We start from the raw sequence: 18320 nt of genomic DNA, 5'->3' as shown, positions 1-18320 counted from the left end.
GATTCAAAGGTCTGCAATCAATAACGTTGATATGTGCGTGCAAGGGCGGGGCCCATTAGTTAATGTACCGGGGATAAGTATCATGAATTCTCATGTTTAAATTTCAATAAAAGTAAAGTACTAGGTAATTTTTTCCCATCAATTCAATTTACGGTGGACAAAGTTACCTCAATACTTATACTTATGTAAAGTACTAGGTATCCTGTAGAATCAATCGATGTACGCGCAAGTTGGCCTTAATATCGCAATTATACATATAGAAAAAATAATGTTGACATATTTAATATAGGAGTTTGTGTTTATTGGTTTAATGGTTACATATTTACTCTATACCAATTTAAAGTGTAAGATTTCACATCAAAATTATTTTCGTGTTTTATCTTTTCTTTTCCTATTTATTCATGCCCTAATTCAAAACAGGAAAAAGAAAAATGAAAAAAGTTGGAAGGTTAGACCGCAAAGTCAAGCATTTTTAACAGGGATTTTTACATACCTATACACTATTGGAAACTTTATTACCATACCTACTCAAGTTTCACTTTAATTGCCTCCTATATACAAAATTACTAATTATGTACATTTTTAGGATTTAAGGATAATTAATCAATTCCTATATTAAAGGAACGTACAAATCCCACTCTCCTCACGTTTCTCTCTCCACATCCCACCCCTCCTCCTTTCCCCCACGTATCTTGTACAAGAGAGCAACAATTCTACCATTGACAACCATTAAAAAGCTTTGAAGCGTTGAATTCGAATTTCGATTTTCAAAAAATATTATTTGATTGAATTGGGTATTGTTGCAAAGAATTGAGAATTCTCTCTACGTCTCTCTCTATCTCTCAATCCCTAATTTCAGTAATGTAAAGCAAAGGGAAAAAAAGCAGCAATTCCACCATTGACAACCATTAAAAAGCTTTGAAACTTTGAATTCGAATTTGAGTTTTCAAAAACCATTCTTTGTTTGGATTGAGTGTTGTTGCAAACAATTGGGGATATGGTTTGGAGTTTATATCTCAATTTTGAGGGAGTTTTGGTGAAGATTAGACATGATTATAGCTGAATTTCAGATTGAAACTCGAAGAAGAAGACATGATATACATTATATTTACGAAATTGTAATAAAATTGTAGAAAAATTGTATTATGTTATTACATATATATATATATATATATATATATATATATATATATATATATATATATATATATATATATATATATTATTTAACTATTGTATGAAAGTTGAACAATATTGTATAAAAATTATATTTAAGTTGTATGATATTGTAGTTGTATATAACTAAGTAGAAATAATGTATGAAAATTGCAGATAAGTTGTAGATATTTTGTATAATATATAATTAGTTGTATGAAATTTATTTTTACTATGTATAAATCAGATACAAAATATACAAAAGACATATTGTATAAATTTTGTATAAAATTTGTGTTTAAGTTGTATGTTATTGTAGTTGTATTTAACTGAGTAGAAATAATGTGTGAAAGTTGTAGATAAGTTGTATAATTGTTTACCGTGAAAATGGTAACAACAATTAAATTTGTAAATGAGACTCTAAAAATATGTGATCTATTTTTATGCTAGTTGTTAGAGCAGTTGATACTGGGTGTATGAAGTTTAATGGTGAAATACGAGTTAAAACGAGGCAATGATCAAACTGAAGGGCTTGCTATCCGGGCTTCGAACTGGTCGATGAAAGGCCTTGCGGTCTATATCCGGCTCGAGCTCGAGCTATCGAGGGTAGCCGGGAAGGGGATAACAGTTAAGAAATAATTAAACAAGGCTCTTAATGGCCAATATCGAACAATAAATGAAGAACAAGTATGAAAGAAAAAAATGGAAAGAGTAGCCTCGAGCAAGTAAGTTAGAGAGAAAAGAGAGAGATATTATTTATCTTGTGTAGAATGGTTAAAGCAACAACAGCCCCTTACAAAGTGGTGTGGATTCCCTTTATATAGGAAGGGAATCCGGTTTATAGTACAACATACATTAATTATAAAAGCATGGAGATGGGACGGCTAGACGTGACGCCTCGACACAGGCTCTGGTTAGGTCGGCTCTGTCAGACTTAGCCGCGTGCCTTGGAAATTTCCCTTTTTACTCTAGCCTCGATCTTCGTCTTCTTTGGGTCGGGCCTCGACGAGCCCCGAGAGAGGGGACTCGGTCGCAACTCCACGTCCTCGGGGTCTCGAGATATTCTTCCGAAGTGACTTGATAGCAAGAAATTAGGCCTTCTGCCACATACAATAATATATAATTAGTTGTAGAATTGTATAATCCAAAAATATGTTGAACTAGAATTGTTGATAATTTTCCCTCTGTTTTCTGTTCTATGATCAATCCAAATGCTTCATACTTCATTATGATATCTGATAAATTTAGTGAGTGTTCTGGATTGTCCTTATACTTTATGTCCTATTCTGTCTCAATAATAGTAAGGAAAGGATTGAATTGGAAGCTTCGAGTCGGTTACAAACAATGGAAACTAAATCTTGTTTAGTTACTTGTTATTCTTGTTATTGTGGCATCCGTCGAAGGTAACTTGAGTACTAGGTGGATAAATTATAGTACTAGCAGAAAATCCAAAAGTTTCAATCTATTTTTTTCTTATTTTATTGCCTGAGGGCTGAGACATTATTTATAACATACGACAAGTAAGAGTAAGTAAGTTCGAAAATTGGTCAAAACTAATTTAACTCACATGTGTAAGAAACTGCATTTAGTCATTAAGCATTGATTAGATATCCCATTTCTTTTAAGAATTAAGAACGACACAATCCCACTAGTGTATATTATATATCAAACTCTGTTGCAACACGAATGATCTTTTCTTCCTTTATGTGATATCTACCTCTGTGGCTCAACAGTAAGTGTAGTGATCTGTTAAAATTAGATTACTACTTAGTTCATGATCCGATGATCCGAAAGTAATATACTTGTTAATAATTCTGTAATCAGTTTTAAGATCTATATATGTTTTGTTCGGTATGGGATTTGATTTGAACTTCTTAACTTTAACTGGGTAGTAAACCAAAAATAATGCCTGAGAAAATAATGCCAAAGATCACATAAAAACAAAAATAAAAAAAACAAAAAAAACAGCGTTATTCTTTGAGTATTTTCATGATACTCGAGATCTGAGGTATTAGATTCTCTAAATCCCTAAATATAAGTTCAATATGGAGAGAAGAGGGAAGAGAGGAGAGAAAAAAGGAAAAGCGTGTAAGTAAATACCTTGATTGAAGGCACAAATAATGGATTTGGGAGCCTTTTAAGGTGGATTGTATATATTTTGTAAATAAAACTTGGTTATGCCGGGTAATTAACTAAATATGGACATTAAGGATAATAAAGTTTCAAATAATGTATAGGTATGAAAAAAAATCCCTTTTAAAAAGATACAAGCTAGAAATATCTATCTTTCTTCATTATTTTCTTGTAGATTATGAGTGAGTCAAATTTGCAAAAGCTTTCTTTTTCTCCTTCCTATCTGCTTAACTGCTTGGGTTGAGTAATAAGTGTTTCATCAACTGGCAGAACAGCAGAAGGAACAAGAAAACCTCTCTCTCTCTCAGTATGGAGAGATGTAGCAACTACAACAGAACAGGTGGAATAGGATGACCTTAAATTTGAGTTGAGTTGGGTGAAAGAAGGAGAGGAGAGGGGTTGGAGAAAGAGGATGAGCAGGTAGCAGTTAGGAAGCCAAGGAGAGGCATGTTCGGGGTTTTTGAAACGGAACCTACCCTCTGGAACTTTTTCTTCAACTAATTTTTGGAAGTTTCATATCACACATTCAACATATTCATTTGCTGATAAAGCTAGATACATGGAGGCCGGTAAATAAGAAAAATGGATACAATACTGAAGATCAAAATAACCCCACTTTGTTGCCATCACAAGATTAAAAAAAAAACTATCACCTGTCATGCCCCTATAAAGAATTCACAAAGTTAAGTACCTTGCCAATACCACCGACTTCTGACCACTCATGCAGCCTTCTATCAAGTCTTTTTCCTGCCTGCTTAATGTGGGCATTAAGGAAGAAAAGAACAGAAGCTAAAGCAGTAAAAAGTACACAGCTCACAATTACAAACTGCTAAACTTCACTTGAAACTTGCTGTGATCAAATTACTGACCTTATTACCAGCCGGGGCAGGGAGGTGGATGCTTACAAATGGAAATATGTAGAACTAATGAAGCATTTCGAGGATGCAAGACTCAGGTTTCCAAGTCAAATGGGGCTACGAGACAAACGTGGAGGATACATGCATCATACCATTGGAAGAGAATACTGCTACTTATTGCAATGTCAGTGTGTAAAAACTTGGAATCTTGGATAATAAGATATCCAGTCAAAAGACAAAAGCTGTACCCTAGTGATATTTTGTTGAAAGACACATCACCAGGCCTGTGGATAGAAAGAGACAAAAAATAAAAATTATATGTAATCATTTTTTCCTCAGCAGACATGGATGTAGCTGGTGTATTGCTTCACAAACATGGCCGGTAAGATAAATTCACAGCTTAGAGAAGACACTTCTCCCTGAAAAGTTTCAAGTTCATAGTTGAAAAAAACACCTAACCTACACTGTTATCATAGAAAGGAATAACATAACTGCAAAGCCATCAACTTCCATTTGCAACATTGATCACTCCAGATCTGCTGCAATATAGAGCAATAAAAGAAAAAATTGCAACCAACAGTAAATTTAGTACTATAGTAGATAATAAACACCAAAATAGATAGGAATAATTCAGCTTTTTGCACGCTCAATTCTATTTCACCACATTTTAATACTTCGCATCTGAATGATTTCAACTAGAAGATGTGTTCTACTAGGACACGGGAGCACAAAACTTCAAAATAAGACCACAGAATATGGCTCAACTTGGTCGTACTAACTACTCTATTATTTTATCAATCATGCGAAATACAAGATACTGAAGAATTTCCTGCCTTCTAGGGGTTTGCGACCATGGGGCTTCTTTTTTGTAATTGTGACTATGATTGGGCCCTACACGGTCCACTCGAATAAACAGGAGGTACTCCTTCCTATTGACAAGCCTAATACAATGAAAATTAATGCATGAGTGAGCTGCAAGTTAGCATGATAGAAATAGCATATCACCAAAGGGTGAGAGCTATTAGTCAATGGCAGGAACACCATCTACAAAGTATAATTCACACAGAACGGCTCGAAGTAATTATAATTGCTCTCACCAGCTTGTAGAACCCAAGCCCACGTAGTTGCTAATTTTCGATTTGCAGATTTCTAAAGCATTATCACACATTTGATAACATTTTTGCCTTCAATTGACAGAAAGTACCCTGTTCGAGCTACATAATTTCTCAATTCAGGAATTAAAAAGCTAGTAAGCTAAGCAAACATCACAACTGTGATTTTTCAACAACTTTAAATCTGAAACAGAAATTAAAGAGCATAGTCTACTTAATAGCTCTGAAAGATCATTGTTCTCATATGAGACTGGACAATATACCAATATGTAGAAGAGTATAATGTAGGAAGGCGAAAATCTAACATGTATAAAAGATAAGAGAAGTTTCCTTACATGGAGCTAGAAAATATCTCAGTTCAGGTTAAAAGGCTAGGATGTTAAGCAAACATCATAAGCTGTTATTTGTCAATGATTTTAAGCCTGAAACAAAGACATTCACCAATATGATAAGCAAAAGACTTCCTACATTTTACTCTTCTAAAGATGGTCCAAAATACTGAACTTGAGAAAGAAACAAACACAAGCAGTTAAAATCTACTCCATTGGAGAAATTGATAGCAATAGAAGTTAAAAATGCTGTGTGGGGGATATATATAATAAGTCAGAGAGGCAGTAAAAAAAGAGAAAATTATTGAAGACTTCAACTAATATTGAAAGATACCATAATTTATGCCCAATTCACTTACAAAGTTCCTACAAAGAGACAGTGCGTCTATAAAGTGAATCATCATCACTTTCCTCCTCTTCTGATACATTATCACTGCCTGCCATTTCTAACTTCCCACCCATACAAAATGATGGACCGGAACTTTCAGGCACTATATAATCACCATACAATCTCTCTTCAAATCTTTGGTCACTGCAGTTGAGAAACCAAGCCAAAGAACATTTGATTCCCTTGCTTTGCAACCTCTGGTACCTCGGCTTGATTCTTAATTCTAAACTATAAGTGAAATAGTCCGGAAAGTCCACAAGTTCTTCCATTGGCCTGCCCATATCACTCTTGAAAAAGTAATAGCCATTTTTCATGAAGCCAACTTGTACAGTAACTAACTGAGGACATTTTATAATCATCTTAGCCACATCATCAGCTGAAAAACCCCGCCCAAGAAGGAACTCTACAGGTTTCAATATAGCATGCTGTTGAAGGCTAACAATTTGCGGCATCCTCTCAATTACACGAGCAAACCCATCAGTATCAATCTTGAGCTTCAACTTAAAGAAATACTGTTGTGATGACAGCTTAGCCTTCAAAGGCAAACCAAGAATTTGCGGATATTGTGCAATAACAGAAGGCAGAGCTTCCCTCCTAATTCCAAAACTAAGCAAGCAATTTACATTCACTTTCACTGTCTGTTCAAGATCATATCCAAGCAGATACGCCCGTTTCTCGAGCATCCTTGCTAAAATTTTCTTCGGCAAACCCAACGAAAGCAAATAGTCCACAAACGGTTTAATCATGGTCCCAACTCTCATCCCCAATAAATATGGATATTGTGTTACCATTGGCCCTATATCCCTCGGATTAACCCCTATACTGACCAAGTAAGCTACTGAAGTACTCATCGTTCCCTCGAGCTTAAACCCTAACAACTCTGGGTATTTCATTAAAACATATCCAATATCAAGCTTCTCGACATCAAGCCCCCGTAAAAAATTGACAACCGGAACGAGCTCCACTACAACACTAGCATTCAAACATTGTGGATAACGTTTAACAAATTCACCAAGACTTGACCTTTGAATCCCTATTTTTTCTAAATATGTCAAAACAGGGATTACATTTTTCCTCACACTATATCCAAGCATTAAGGGATACTCATTGATATCATCAATTGTTAAACCAATATTCTGCAGAAATTCGACACGTTCACGCATGATTTCAACTGTAGATGGCAATTCTTGATCCTCTAATTCATTAGTGACTATGCCTATACTTTTTAAATAGTCAGAAATTATAACTCTTGAGACAAGTTTTTCTTTATTCTTTTGCAATATTCCCCATGTCACTGAAGGCATTTCATACTCAGGGAATTTTTTTGGCGACTGGGTTGAAAAGGGCCTCTGATTTATAGACGTAGGAAGATGAATAAATATTTTTTGAGGGTTTTGGTAGGTTTTTCCAAGAATTAGCTTCAAGAATGTATCTTTTCTTCTGAAAATTGAACTCATTTTAGAGAATCCTAAATATTTGAGGTTGAAACTGTTACAGAAAAAAGAAAAAAAAATAGGAATGGATGTAGAGGGGATTAAAGATTTACCTTTATTCAAGAATGAAAGAAGCTCGCTTCCATAGCTTCAAAGGGAATAGAGGGATTTGAGCATGTAAAAGACGACGAGTTCACTCTTTAGGCGGAACTTTTTCCCCAAAATGCGTCGCGTTACAAAACAATCCATCTGCAAACTGCGGTTCATATGCGTAACGTTGAGGCCAAAGACACCTTTGTATAAAGCAATTTGATAGTAGCACTCTTCTGCTATTACCTATAACTGATCCCTTCCAAGAGTTTGGTGGCTTGAGCTTATAGTCAAAGCTCACAAGCACCTTATCCTTTATTTATATGTTTGGTAAATAGTTAAAGTGCTTGTAGGTCAATAACATGGACTCCATTGACCTTGCATTATTTTAGCCCACTTATAAATTTATAAATGTATAGTCAAATATCAATAAGCTTAGATCTGAATTTTTTTTCCAGTTCTTTTATTCTCTATATCTTCAAGCGTGAAATATTTCCATTCTCCTTTTTCCTCAAGTTTCTACATACTTATCACAACTACAAAAATTCACAAACAGACGCGAGAAATCTAAAATTTCATCTTCTTTAATGCTAATCTTGTTAGTTTTTGAATATGATTTTATGAGAAATTTGGAGTGTGTATTATTTGAACTTATTAAAATTAGTCTAAGTAGACTATATACAAAGTTTGAAGTCATTTAGTGAAAATTTGGAATAGTCTTAATCAAGAATTGCAATTGAAAATCGTACAAAAAATTCGCCAGAGATGCTTATACATTTTTATACAAAGAGGTATATTATATATATAGTTGTATAAAAGTGTATAAAAATGTATATATAAAAATGTATAAGCACAGTAGTGAAAATGTTAGTGATACACCATGTATATAGGTGTAGCAGAAGAAGAAGAAGAAGAAGAAGAAGAAGAAGAAGAAGAAGAAGAAGAAGAAGAAGAAGAAGAAATGTGAGAAATCCACCAAACACCTGTAAATAATGTATCAGCCTTGTATAAAATAATGTATAAGAGGTGTTTATACACTATTATACATTACTTATACAATATTATACACTATTATACAAATGAATCCTATTAATGGAGCTTCATTGGTTCTTCTTCTTCTTTGGGCATCTTCTGAAACTCAACTCAAATCTACCTCAAATCTGCTCCAAATCACTTCAAATTTGAGTTTTGAACTCCCCTTGACGATCCCAATCAATTGAGCCAACACCCAATCCAAACAACTAACAAAATCGAAAAATTCAATTTCTGAAATTGAATCTTCGAATGACCTTTAATGGTGACTCCAAAAATAATAATTCTCTTAAGTGGTATTTTTTCTTCTCATCTTAATAGTGATTATCAATTTTGAATCTGGAAGGAGAATTGAAGAATATATATAATGGTAGAGAAACTTTGGGGTGCAAAGTCGTGAAAGAGGAAGAAGAAGAACGAAGAAAAGAAAAAAATAGGGTAGGCTATTGGTGAAAAATAATTTTCAGATTATGTATAACCTGGGCCATATCAGGTAAGGGCTTCAAACGTGGGCCATTTTTTGATGGACTATTGGGCCAAGCGACAAGGAGCGTAATTCTCCCTAAGTTTATCACCCTCAACTTATATCCTTAATAATACTTTCTAATTCACAAAATACTTTTCCTAAAATAAATTTCTTGACCTTTTCTTCATTCTATATTTGTTGTTAATTTTTTTTTTTTACAAAAAAAAATTTAATTTATAATCTTTTGTAAAAAATTCAAGGGTATTTTCGTCATTTAAATAAAAGAATAGCTTATCAGCACTTTTTAATCAAACACATCAACTGCTTATTATCAGTTTCAACACTTCCATCCAAACACGTAAATACTTATTTTAAAAATTAGTTTCAGCATTTCAAGCTTATTAGTTATTTACAATCACCTAATTCAAATGGGCTCTTAGTGCTATGAAGTATTAGCATAAGATAGCTTAGCAGATCAGTATTAGCATTGATTCTGTCTAGTGCCCAATGAGGACGTGTTTGTAAATGCTTACTTCTAATTGAATAAAAAATTTGTTTTGACCATGAAAAACAAAAGCTCGTTTGCGTTTTATAAAGTGCGCTTTATAAATCTCAATTATACATTTTTATAGATTTTTTAACTTTTTCCATAAAGAAAAATTTATACATACGGAAAATGGTGGAGGCCCTCCACCGGAGAGGAATATATGCTAGGGAAAGAATCGAACTCTCAACAACGTTATCAAAATTCACGTAGTCAACCAATTAAACTACTAATATTTCTCATATTCCCTAACTTTGTAGCTAGGTTTCAGTACAAGAAAAATATATTTATAGGCGAAATTAGAAATTGTATCTCAAAAAATATATTTAAGAGTTGTTATATATATATATATATATATATATTGATTGGCAAGTTTGTATTACTGACTGTCACCAACAAATTAAAGAGCCTATGATTATATTCTTTGATAAATAAAGACTTTGACTTCTCCAAACGGATCAAGAATAAGCAGGAGAATTTTAGCCAGATTTACAAGTGGTAATTAAAAAATAGTTACAGTTAATATGCTAAAAATTTATAAACAGGTGCTCCAATCTTATATTATGCTGGAACATTTCGTGTGCTGGAGTTCTAGCATAATATGCTGGAAGTTCATACACAAGTGCTTTAATCTCTAGTATATTATGTTGGAACTTTCCGTGTATTGGAGTTCCAGCATAATATGCTGGAAGTTGATACACATATGCATAAATCTCCAGTATATTATGCTGGGACTTTCCGTGTTGCAGCATAATACTTGCTATTTTCAATAACTTGACAAATGCTGGTTACTTTTCAATTATCAATCCGAAAACTGGCTAGCCTGTGCTATTTTCACAGAATAAGCATGTACACATAAGACACAAATGGGTTAAATGGGTAAATTTGGAGACCAAGACTGCTACTAGCCTACTACCCATTTCAATTCAAATATAAATTTATTATGCCGCTCTTGTATATATTCTACTTATTTTTTATTCTATAAGTGGAAGTTAAGCAGCTCTCCATTAACATGCTAGCTTGCTCATGATGGTATTTTCGGTATTTCTTAAATTTTTGTGCTTTCATGATGATATACTAAATGTTGTAGTGGGCTTGCTTTGTCCCTATGGGCCCCACTTGAGTGCCTCCTTTTCATATTTGATGTCAACAAATGTACTGTAATGCGGGCTCCATTAGCAGCCTTTTGATGTTTATCATGACCATGTGAGCCCCAATTTAATTTATCATTCAATAACCAGCTCTCTATTTGAATTACAGATCAAATTACCTTATTTAAGAGTATAGTTAAGTTTGACTTTTTATGTAATTATTGAGAATTTACAAGAAGAAAAAAAGTAAGACAACTTTGATTATTCATGATCACTGAATTTTAAGAAAATACTTGATCATCCGAATAAAAAAAGATTACATATTTATTTATGATTCAAATAAAAAAACATGAGAGACACAGATGGACTCAATCCAAATATACAACTTAGTCGAGATTGATCAAACACCCAAGAAGAAAAATGTCACCTAGCTCAAAAATCAAATAAGGTAAAACTAAAATTTCACATGGTATTTCTAAAGTAAGAACTCTACTTGAACCGAGAGCGATAATGCACTCAAGGACAAAAAAATTGAGTGCCTAAATCAATATAATAGGGGTTTCTGAGAAGTAACAAGGTATATGCCAAGTGACTTAATCACTAATGCGCTAAGTCTTTCCCCATTCCCCACTGCCCACATTACACAATTAGTGTTCTCACAACTTTGACCAGTTAAGATACCATGTAACACATTCAGGCAACGAAATAGTATGAGCACACAATAGTCAAACAAGATTAACAATATAAAAAACCATTAAGGACGTGAATAATTAAGCTAGAATAATAAAAAAAAAACAGTGATATATTTTGCTTCCTAAGAACACAACTATCAGGGAGCTGGTAGACTTGCGGCAACAAAAAGTACATCCACAATGTATATTTTTAATTAGTTTCATTTCGATTTGACTTTTGATGTAGCTTAAAAGGTAATCAATTTGTATTCTTAGTTTTGAAATATCTTGAATCAAATAGTATAGATCTTTCACAACAAATGAGTTCCGATTTCTTTTTTAATTGAATTATTAGATTTGTAACGTAATTACGGACCCGCAGCAAAAAAAATCGTCGAATTTAAACATCATATACTTTGTTTTATGACCCGTAAACAAATTTTTTTTATGTTAAATAAAAAATTAATATGGTTCTTGGGCCCGAGCACAGTCCGGGCAACCTCTGACTAGTATTAGATAGGTACAAGAACTTTCCCTGGTTATATTAGCAGTCCGGAAAATACGACGTTGTAGTAATTCCGAAAGCAATTAAAAAAATCTTATTTGATAAACGAAATTTACTAAAGGCATCTCCGACCCCTCTATTTGCTCAATTTGTGATGAACACGTGTAAATTGCACTTAAAATACGATTTGCATTTAAATAGAATTCTACCGTTGTAGTTTCTTTAGCCAAAAGTGCACATTTTGCTAAACAATTCTTTTATGCGAAAGGACCTCTTTACACACTAATGGATCGTTTGATAAGATGCATTAGATAAAATAATATATGTATTAACTTTGTATCTTAATAATACTATTTTGTTTGGTGCACTTTTTGAACCTATGCATTAGTTATGCAAGCATTAGTTATACATAACTAATGCATAAGAAACCATGATATTAACAATGCAATGAGTTTTAATGCATGCATTAGCTTAGTTATAGACAAAATTGCCCTTCAGAATTTATGTTTAATTAAAATTTGCTATTATATTAATGCAAGTTTGAAATAATCCAAGAAAGTGGGAAATGTTTACCTTGAAAATGGTGTTAACAATTATATTTGATTTTGTGGTTCTAAAAATATGTGATTTATTTCAATACCAGTTGTTAGGCAATAGATGCTAAGTATAAGTAAAGAGAATAAGATATGCGAACTAATGCTATCGCAAGACTGAGCCTCGAGCTGGCTGGAACAGGGGCTTCGAGGTCTAGTTAGGGCAGTTAGCAATGAACAACTAATGAAGAAACAATGACAATGAAGGCCTCAAAGGTAGCCTTTTGCGGTTAATAATGGGCAATAAATGAAGAACAATAAATGAACAAGTAATAAATCTATAGAGTAATTGTTGAGCATGTTTTGGTAAGAAAAGCAGAGAATTCTATTGTATTCAATATTCATCATGTCCCTTTACAAAATGACAAGGGTCCCCTTTATATAGGAGGGGGTAATTCCAATATAGTACATGTCTAATAATAACGAGGAAATGCTATTGGTACAGCTGTATAATGGTTCAGTACGGATTTGTGCTATTCTTGCAGACTTGGTCAGCTCTAACCATGTGTCCTTGGGAGCTTTTCCGCCTTTCCATGACGATCATCGATTTGTACTGCTCCGAGATTTACCATAGTGAACCGTCGATATGTTCCCTCGGCGACGCACCTCGGGGTCACACTTCAAATTCTGCTTCGAGCTACTCGAGGTCAGGCGTGGAGGGCCACAGTAGCCCCAAAGTCGAACTCTCCGATTTTGGCCGTATACAGATAGTTCCCGCGTTTCTTAAAATAGAATGATATGAAACGACTTTGACCTCGATTTTCTCGGGCCTCTCATGATGACGTCATGCTCGTGGCATAGACGTTTGGGGTGATCGAAACGTTCCGTCGGTTCATTCCCTCAAAAGCATTGAATGCACCGCCGGTCCGTTTCCCAAAAAACATTGAATACACCGTCAGTTTCGTCGCCATTTCTCTATAAATAAGGGATTACTTGAACCAAAATTTCATTCTTTCTTCAACAAACTTCAGCCCTTTCCCTTTTCTATATCCTCTTCTCAGTTATGCCATGGCTCTTTTTCAAAGCCTTTCCCCTTAAGTGGAATTATACTGAGTTATTGTTGTTGTTGTTGTTGTTATTGTTGGCTCGAATCAATGAGAGGAGGGCATCAAATTCTTCCCATATCAGAAGGTATGTGGACTTTATACCGCTGCTTATTTCTCTTAACTCAACCTGGTGTGGCGCTTCATTCCTTTTGCTTTGGCACTATCTATTAACTTTTGCATCCCACACCGGTGCAATGTCGCAAGAAGTAGCTTCACAATAGTAGTGCTAACGAGACCCACACTCGTCATGTCTTTCACCAGGCCACAATTTTTCCGGCTTTAAAAGCTTTTGCTCTTTGATAGGCTATAGCTTTTTCTTCATCTATTGCTGTTTCGACGGAGGTTCTTGAAGACAACGCTCTAAAGATCGAAATGAAGTCCCCGAGGAAAAGGTTCTCGAGGCTGTTGCTCTTGAGGCCATTCCCTCGAAAGTAGATGAGGCCTTTGGCTATTTTTTTTGCTTCTTCGTTTCTGTGTAAGGGCCCCTCGCGGGCTTTGTAAACATCTTATATTAATATAAGAGTTTCTTCATTTTGCCTTCAATTTGAGAAAAATCCAAGTGTATAACTCTAACGATTAGTCCGAATACTGGATCCAACACATAATAAACCCGTAGGTTTTTAATTGATTAATATGATGCTTCTTAAAGTTCTTTGTTATCCCTCGGACTAAGCATGGATTGATTTGATGCAAACTTAGGTCACCGGGACTTTTGAGTCCGAGTTAAGTGAGAGTTGGGTCTTGATTTTTGAAATAAAGCTAGCCTTTTTAGGCTTCGTCGATAGTCCTCGAGTGAGAATTTTCTCGAACTCAAGTAGCCTTTAGACTTAGCAACCAGGTGGGCATTTGCTCGATCATCTGAAAATAAAGATAGCCCTTAGGCTTATACAAATAGTCCCCGAGCAAGAGTTTGCTCAAACTCGGGTAGCCCCTAATTGAGTGAAAATTTGTTTGAACTTGAAACAAAGATAGCCCTAAAGGCTTTATAGACAGTCCCCGAGTGAGAACTTACTCGAACTCAGGCAACCCTTGGGCTTAATAGTCGAGTGAGCGTACGCTCGAACTCAAAATAAAGATAGCCCTGAGGTTTTATAAATAGTCCCCGAGTGAGAACTTACTCGAACTCGGGTAGCCCTTGGGCTAAATAGTCAAGCGAGAGTTCGCTCGAACTCGAAATGAAGATAGCCCTAAAGCTTTATAAATAGTCCCCGAGTGAGAACTTGCTCGAACTCGGGTAGCCTTTGGGCTAAATAGCCGAGCGAGCTTTCGCTCGAACTCGAAATAAAGATAGCCCTAAGGCTATATAAATAGTCCCCGAGTGATAACTTGCTCGAACTTGGATAGCCCCTAGGCTTAGTAATTGAGCGAGTGTCTACTCGAACCCGACTCATAGATTATTCATAATAATTTTCTGACAAACTGATTCCCGATGCCTGGGTCCTGACATCAGCATCGTGATAAGTGGTTGAAGTGACTAAAGGGTGGATAAGCTGCTTTGTCCGAGTTAGGACCCCGAACCTGATCCCTGCTGTGAGAATGCCATTCCCTGAGAAATGGAATATGAATCATAAGTAAACATGTTTCGCTAATCGGATATCTTTTCTTGCCTTTGAATTAACTCCCTTCGATAATACAGTTGTCGAGTGGTGCCCCGGTGCTGTCAAGGATCTCCCGGGCTGGGTCTGATGACTTGATTCTACCTACCCATATGTTAAGCGCGTATGGTGTGATCTGGCTAAGACCCGTTGGGAGGCCAAAAACCATGGTGAGTTTTTATTTCTGCCATACTTGAGCTCCTTAGAAAAGATATCTCTCGATAGTACTCTCATCCTTTGTGCCTATACAGGCCTTGGAGAGGCCGTTTTGATGAGGGAACCCCCGCCTGGGGAAGCAGATACTCCGAAGCCTGCTAAGGAGAAAAAGAGAAAGAAGAAATCACCAGCTGAGTCCCCGAAGCCAAAAAAGGCTAAAGTTTAAAAGCCCGAGGCCGATTCAGTGGCCTTAACTCGGGAAGCGGCCGAAAGTCTTCATGCCGAGGGAGAAGAAAATAATGACTGCCCGCTGGAACTTAGGGGGAGAGGAAGCGTTGTTGCCTCGAAGTCTACTGAGCCGAAGGTGGCTGAACCAGAGGCTGTTGGAACGAAGGCTACCAAGGTGGTCCCGACCCGAGCTGAGGGAATTGTTGAGGGGGACTCAGACGAAGTCCCCGGGCTGACCAATGACCAACACACATCGGGTGTCGAGGGAACCTAGTTGATGAACCTGAAAAAACCAATAACAAAGCCCCTCGAAGGGGGGAGAGGGCCCCAATTGAACCATTCGAGGTGATCAATGTAGATGAGCCTCCACCGGGCCCATCATTCTCTCCTGGCTTAATATGGGATGCCCAAGATATGAAATCTCCCATCATGGGGGCGCCCCCAAAGAGAATGATATGTTTGAAGGATAGTTTGCTGGGGTTGAGGAAGGACCGATATCGATGCCTCATTGATCTTTGAAGAAGCCGAGAAGCTTCGAAAACGGGTAATCTTAACTTGACCACTGTATTTTGAGTTTCGATTCTTCCTTTTCCAACTCCTTTACTCCACATTTTTAGGCCTTGATGCTCTTCAACCAAGCTTTTTCCAAGTCACAAGCTGAGTTGGCTCATTGTGAGGACGAATTTAGGAAGCTCACTTCTGAATTGAATGAGCTTAAGGCCCTTTATTCCCAAAAGGAGGGGGAGCTAGGTGACCTTCGAGCACATTTGAAGAGGACGTCTCGAGAGCAAGCCGATCTTGATAAGAAGGTAATACGATCTTCGTGGGCTTACTTTTGTGCTTTATTCATTTGAACGTTTAATACCTTAATTTGATTCTTTCAGCTTAAGCAAAAAGAGGATCTAATGCGAGAGGAGCTTGAAGTCGAATATACTGAAATCCTTGGGCTGAAGCAACGCATGGATGAAGTGTCCTCCGATAAAGAAACTCTTTGAGAGAAGCTGACCTTGGTTGAACATCAACTCCAAGGGGAAAGGGGAGAAAGTCGTAAGTACAAAGATCTCCATACAGAATCAGTTGCTGAGCTATCTGCAGCTAAGTCCAAAGCCGATGCACTCACATCCTCATACTAAGAAGATACTGCTACTGCAAATGCTCGAGCCAAGAAGGTATCTGAAAAGGCCAGGCTTGAACTGACCCGAGCCTTGGAGCATGCCCGATTGAGATCTCAGAGACAGGCTCTCGAGGATATATATGCAGGGGGCATCGATTTGTCTACTGAGATCAAGAGGGTGAAGGCCCTATAGGAGGAATCGACAGCTCTGCTTTCTTCCGATGATGGTTCAGTCAGTGGTTCGGCCAGCGGCTTGGAGGATGATGAAGGTGAAGTCCCCGAGGGGGAGGAGGTCGTTGATGCTTCGAGGGTCGAGGGCCAAGCCGTTGAAGGCAAAACTTCTAAGGGAGCTCCATCTGGTCAAGTGACCCTGGCGGTAGATTAGGTTTTTATTTGTTCCCTTTTTGTGTAAGGGCTCCAGGCGCGAGCCTTGCAAATATGTCTTTGTGAAACTTTATCATATATATAAGGATCTTTGCTTTTCGTTATTTCTTGTCTTCTCTTTGCCTTTTTGGAATGAATTTTTATGCTTGCCGATAACCAATCCGATGTGTCGGACTTATGATATAAACCCCTAAGGTTTTCATGCTCGATGAGTGATTGATTACAGTTGACCGTTCGAGGTTCGAATCTCGAGTCAAATTTCAACCAGGGGCTATCGACCCTCAAGTTTTTAACATATTGGCCCTTAGGCTCTTTAGATCGGCCCTTGGGCTCTTTAGGCTGGCCCTTAGTCTCCTATACATTGGCCCTTAGGCTCTTTGGGCTGGCCTTCAGGCTCTTACGCATTGGCCCTTAGGCTCTTTAGGCTGGCCTTTAGGCTATTACGCATTAGCCCTTAGGCTCTTTAGTCTAGCCCTTGGGCTCTTACGCATTGGCCCTTGGGCTCTTACGCATTGCCTTTAGGCTCTTACGCATTGTCCCTTAGGCTCTTTAGGCTAGCTCTTGGGCTCTTACGCATTGGCCCTTAGGCTCTTTTTAGATTGGGTCGATGCGACCTCTAATATGGCTATAGTTTTCCCTCATTTTGGCTAAAGACTTTTGAAGTTTTGATTATGCCTTGGCATATTTTATGTTCGTCCGACTCTTCGACGGCTCAAATGAGAACCTCGATTATGAGTCGATATATGACGATAGCTGAGTACCTCGGGAGGTTCGCTTGAAGGCTGAGTTATCGAAACCTTTTCATCGAAGGTTGATTGTTTTCGAAGCCTTTTTATTGTTTGGAGCTGATATTATCGAAGCTCCTTTGATTATGTTGAGGGTATCCTGATTAACCAGTTTTTTTCGAAGTATTTTTGAAGTATTTGAAGGTCTTTAGTTTTATGGCGGCCGTCGGACGTCTCTGAGCCACGTTAACTTGGCCGTAGCCTTTATTCCCCATGTGCGGTGCCCTTGGCGTCTATATCGAGGGTATGCCTTTTTAGGGGTCTTACAAGTTCGAATATATAGCCTTGGCCTTAATATCGGGGTTATGCCTTTTTAAGGTCTTATAAGTTTGAGTATGCCTTGTTGAGGTCTTATAAGCTCAGTATTGCCTCATTGAGGTTTCATAAGTTTGAGTATGCCTTGTTGAGGTCTTATAAGCTTAGTATTGCCTTATTTAGGTCTTATAAGTTTTGGGCACGCCTCGTTGAGGTCTTACAGATTCGATGCTGCCTCACTAAGGTCTTACGTGCTCGAGTTTTTGATGGCTTCGACAAGCTGACTATCGATGACAGTCCCCGAGTGTTCGAGGATTTTTGGCCCTTGAGCCGTTTTGCGTGACAGTAGTAAACTTAT

General features: G+C 36.9%; 2 protein-coding genes across 12 annotated transcripts; one reads left to right on the top strand and one right to left on the bottom strand.

The window, feature by feature from the left end:
• Positions 1-1885: 1885 nt before the first annotated feature.
• Positions 1886-7779, bottom strand: LOC104238634 (transcription termination factor MTERF4, chloroplastic-like). 11 transcript variants are annotated; one of them, XR_011401533.1, is made up of 4 exons: positions 5946-7779; positions 4158-5679; positions 3980-4039; positions 1886-2255 (listed from the first exon to the last, which is right to left on the bottom strand). XR_011401533.1 is itself a non-coding variant. In XM_009793050.2 (2 exons), the coding sequence occupies exon 1, from the start codon at positions 7429-7431 to the stop codon at positions 5953-5955; it is 1479 nt and encodes a 492-aa protein (XP_009791352.1). In that variant the 5' UTR covers positions 7432-7779; the 3' UTR covers positions 3807-5679; positions 5946-5952. The 11 variants fall into 11 exon arrangements, 1 of the variants encoding a protein (XP_009791352.1); XR_011401534.1 differs by having other exon boundaries at positions 1886-2252; XR_713932.2 differs by having other exon boundaries at positions 3980-4684; positions 5593-5679.
• Positions 7780-8377: 598 nt separating this feature from the next.
• Positions 8378-16419, top strand: LOC138874961 (nucleolar protein 12-like). The gene is made up of 4 exons (XM_070153761.1): positions 8378-8460; positions 13798-13876; positions 16042-16233; positions 16309-16419. Exons 1-4 carry the CDS (start codon positions 8378-8380, stop codon positions 16417-16419), a joined length of 465 nt encoding a protein of 154 aa, XP_070009862.1.
• The last annotated feature ends 1901 nt before the right edge of the window (positions 16420-18320 follow it).

This window comes from Nicotiana sylvestris, chromosome 8 (assembly GCF_000393655.2).
Source record: "Nicotiana sylvestris chromosome 8, ASM39365v2, whole genome shotgun sequence".
NCBI classification, from domain to species: Eukaryota; Viridiplantae; Streptophyta; class Magnoliopsida; order Solanales; family Solanaceae; genus Nicotiana; species Nicotiana sylvestris.
This window is presented reverse-complemented; position numbering and strand designations above follow the sequence as displayed.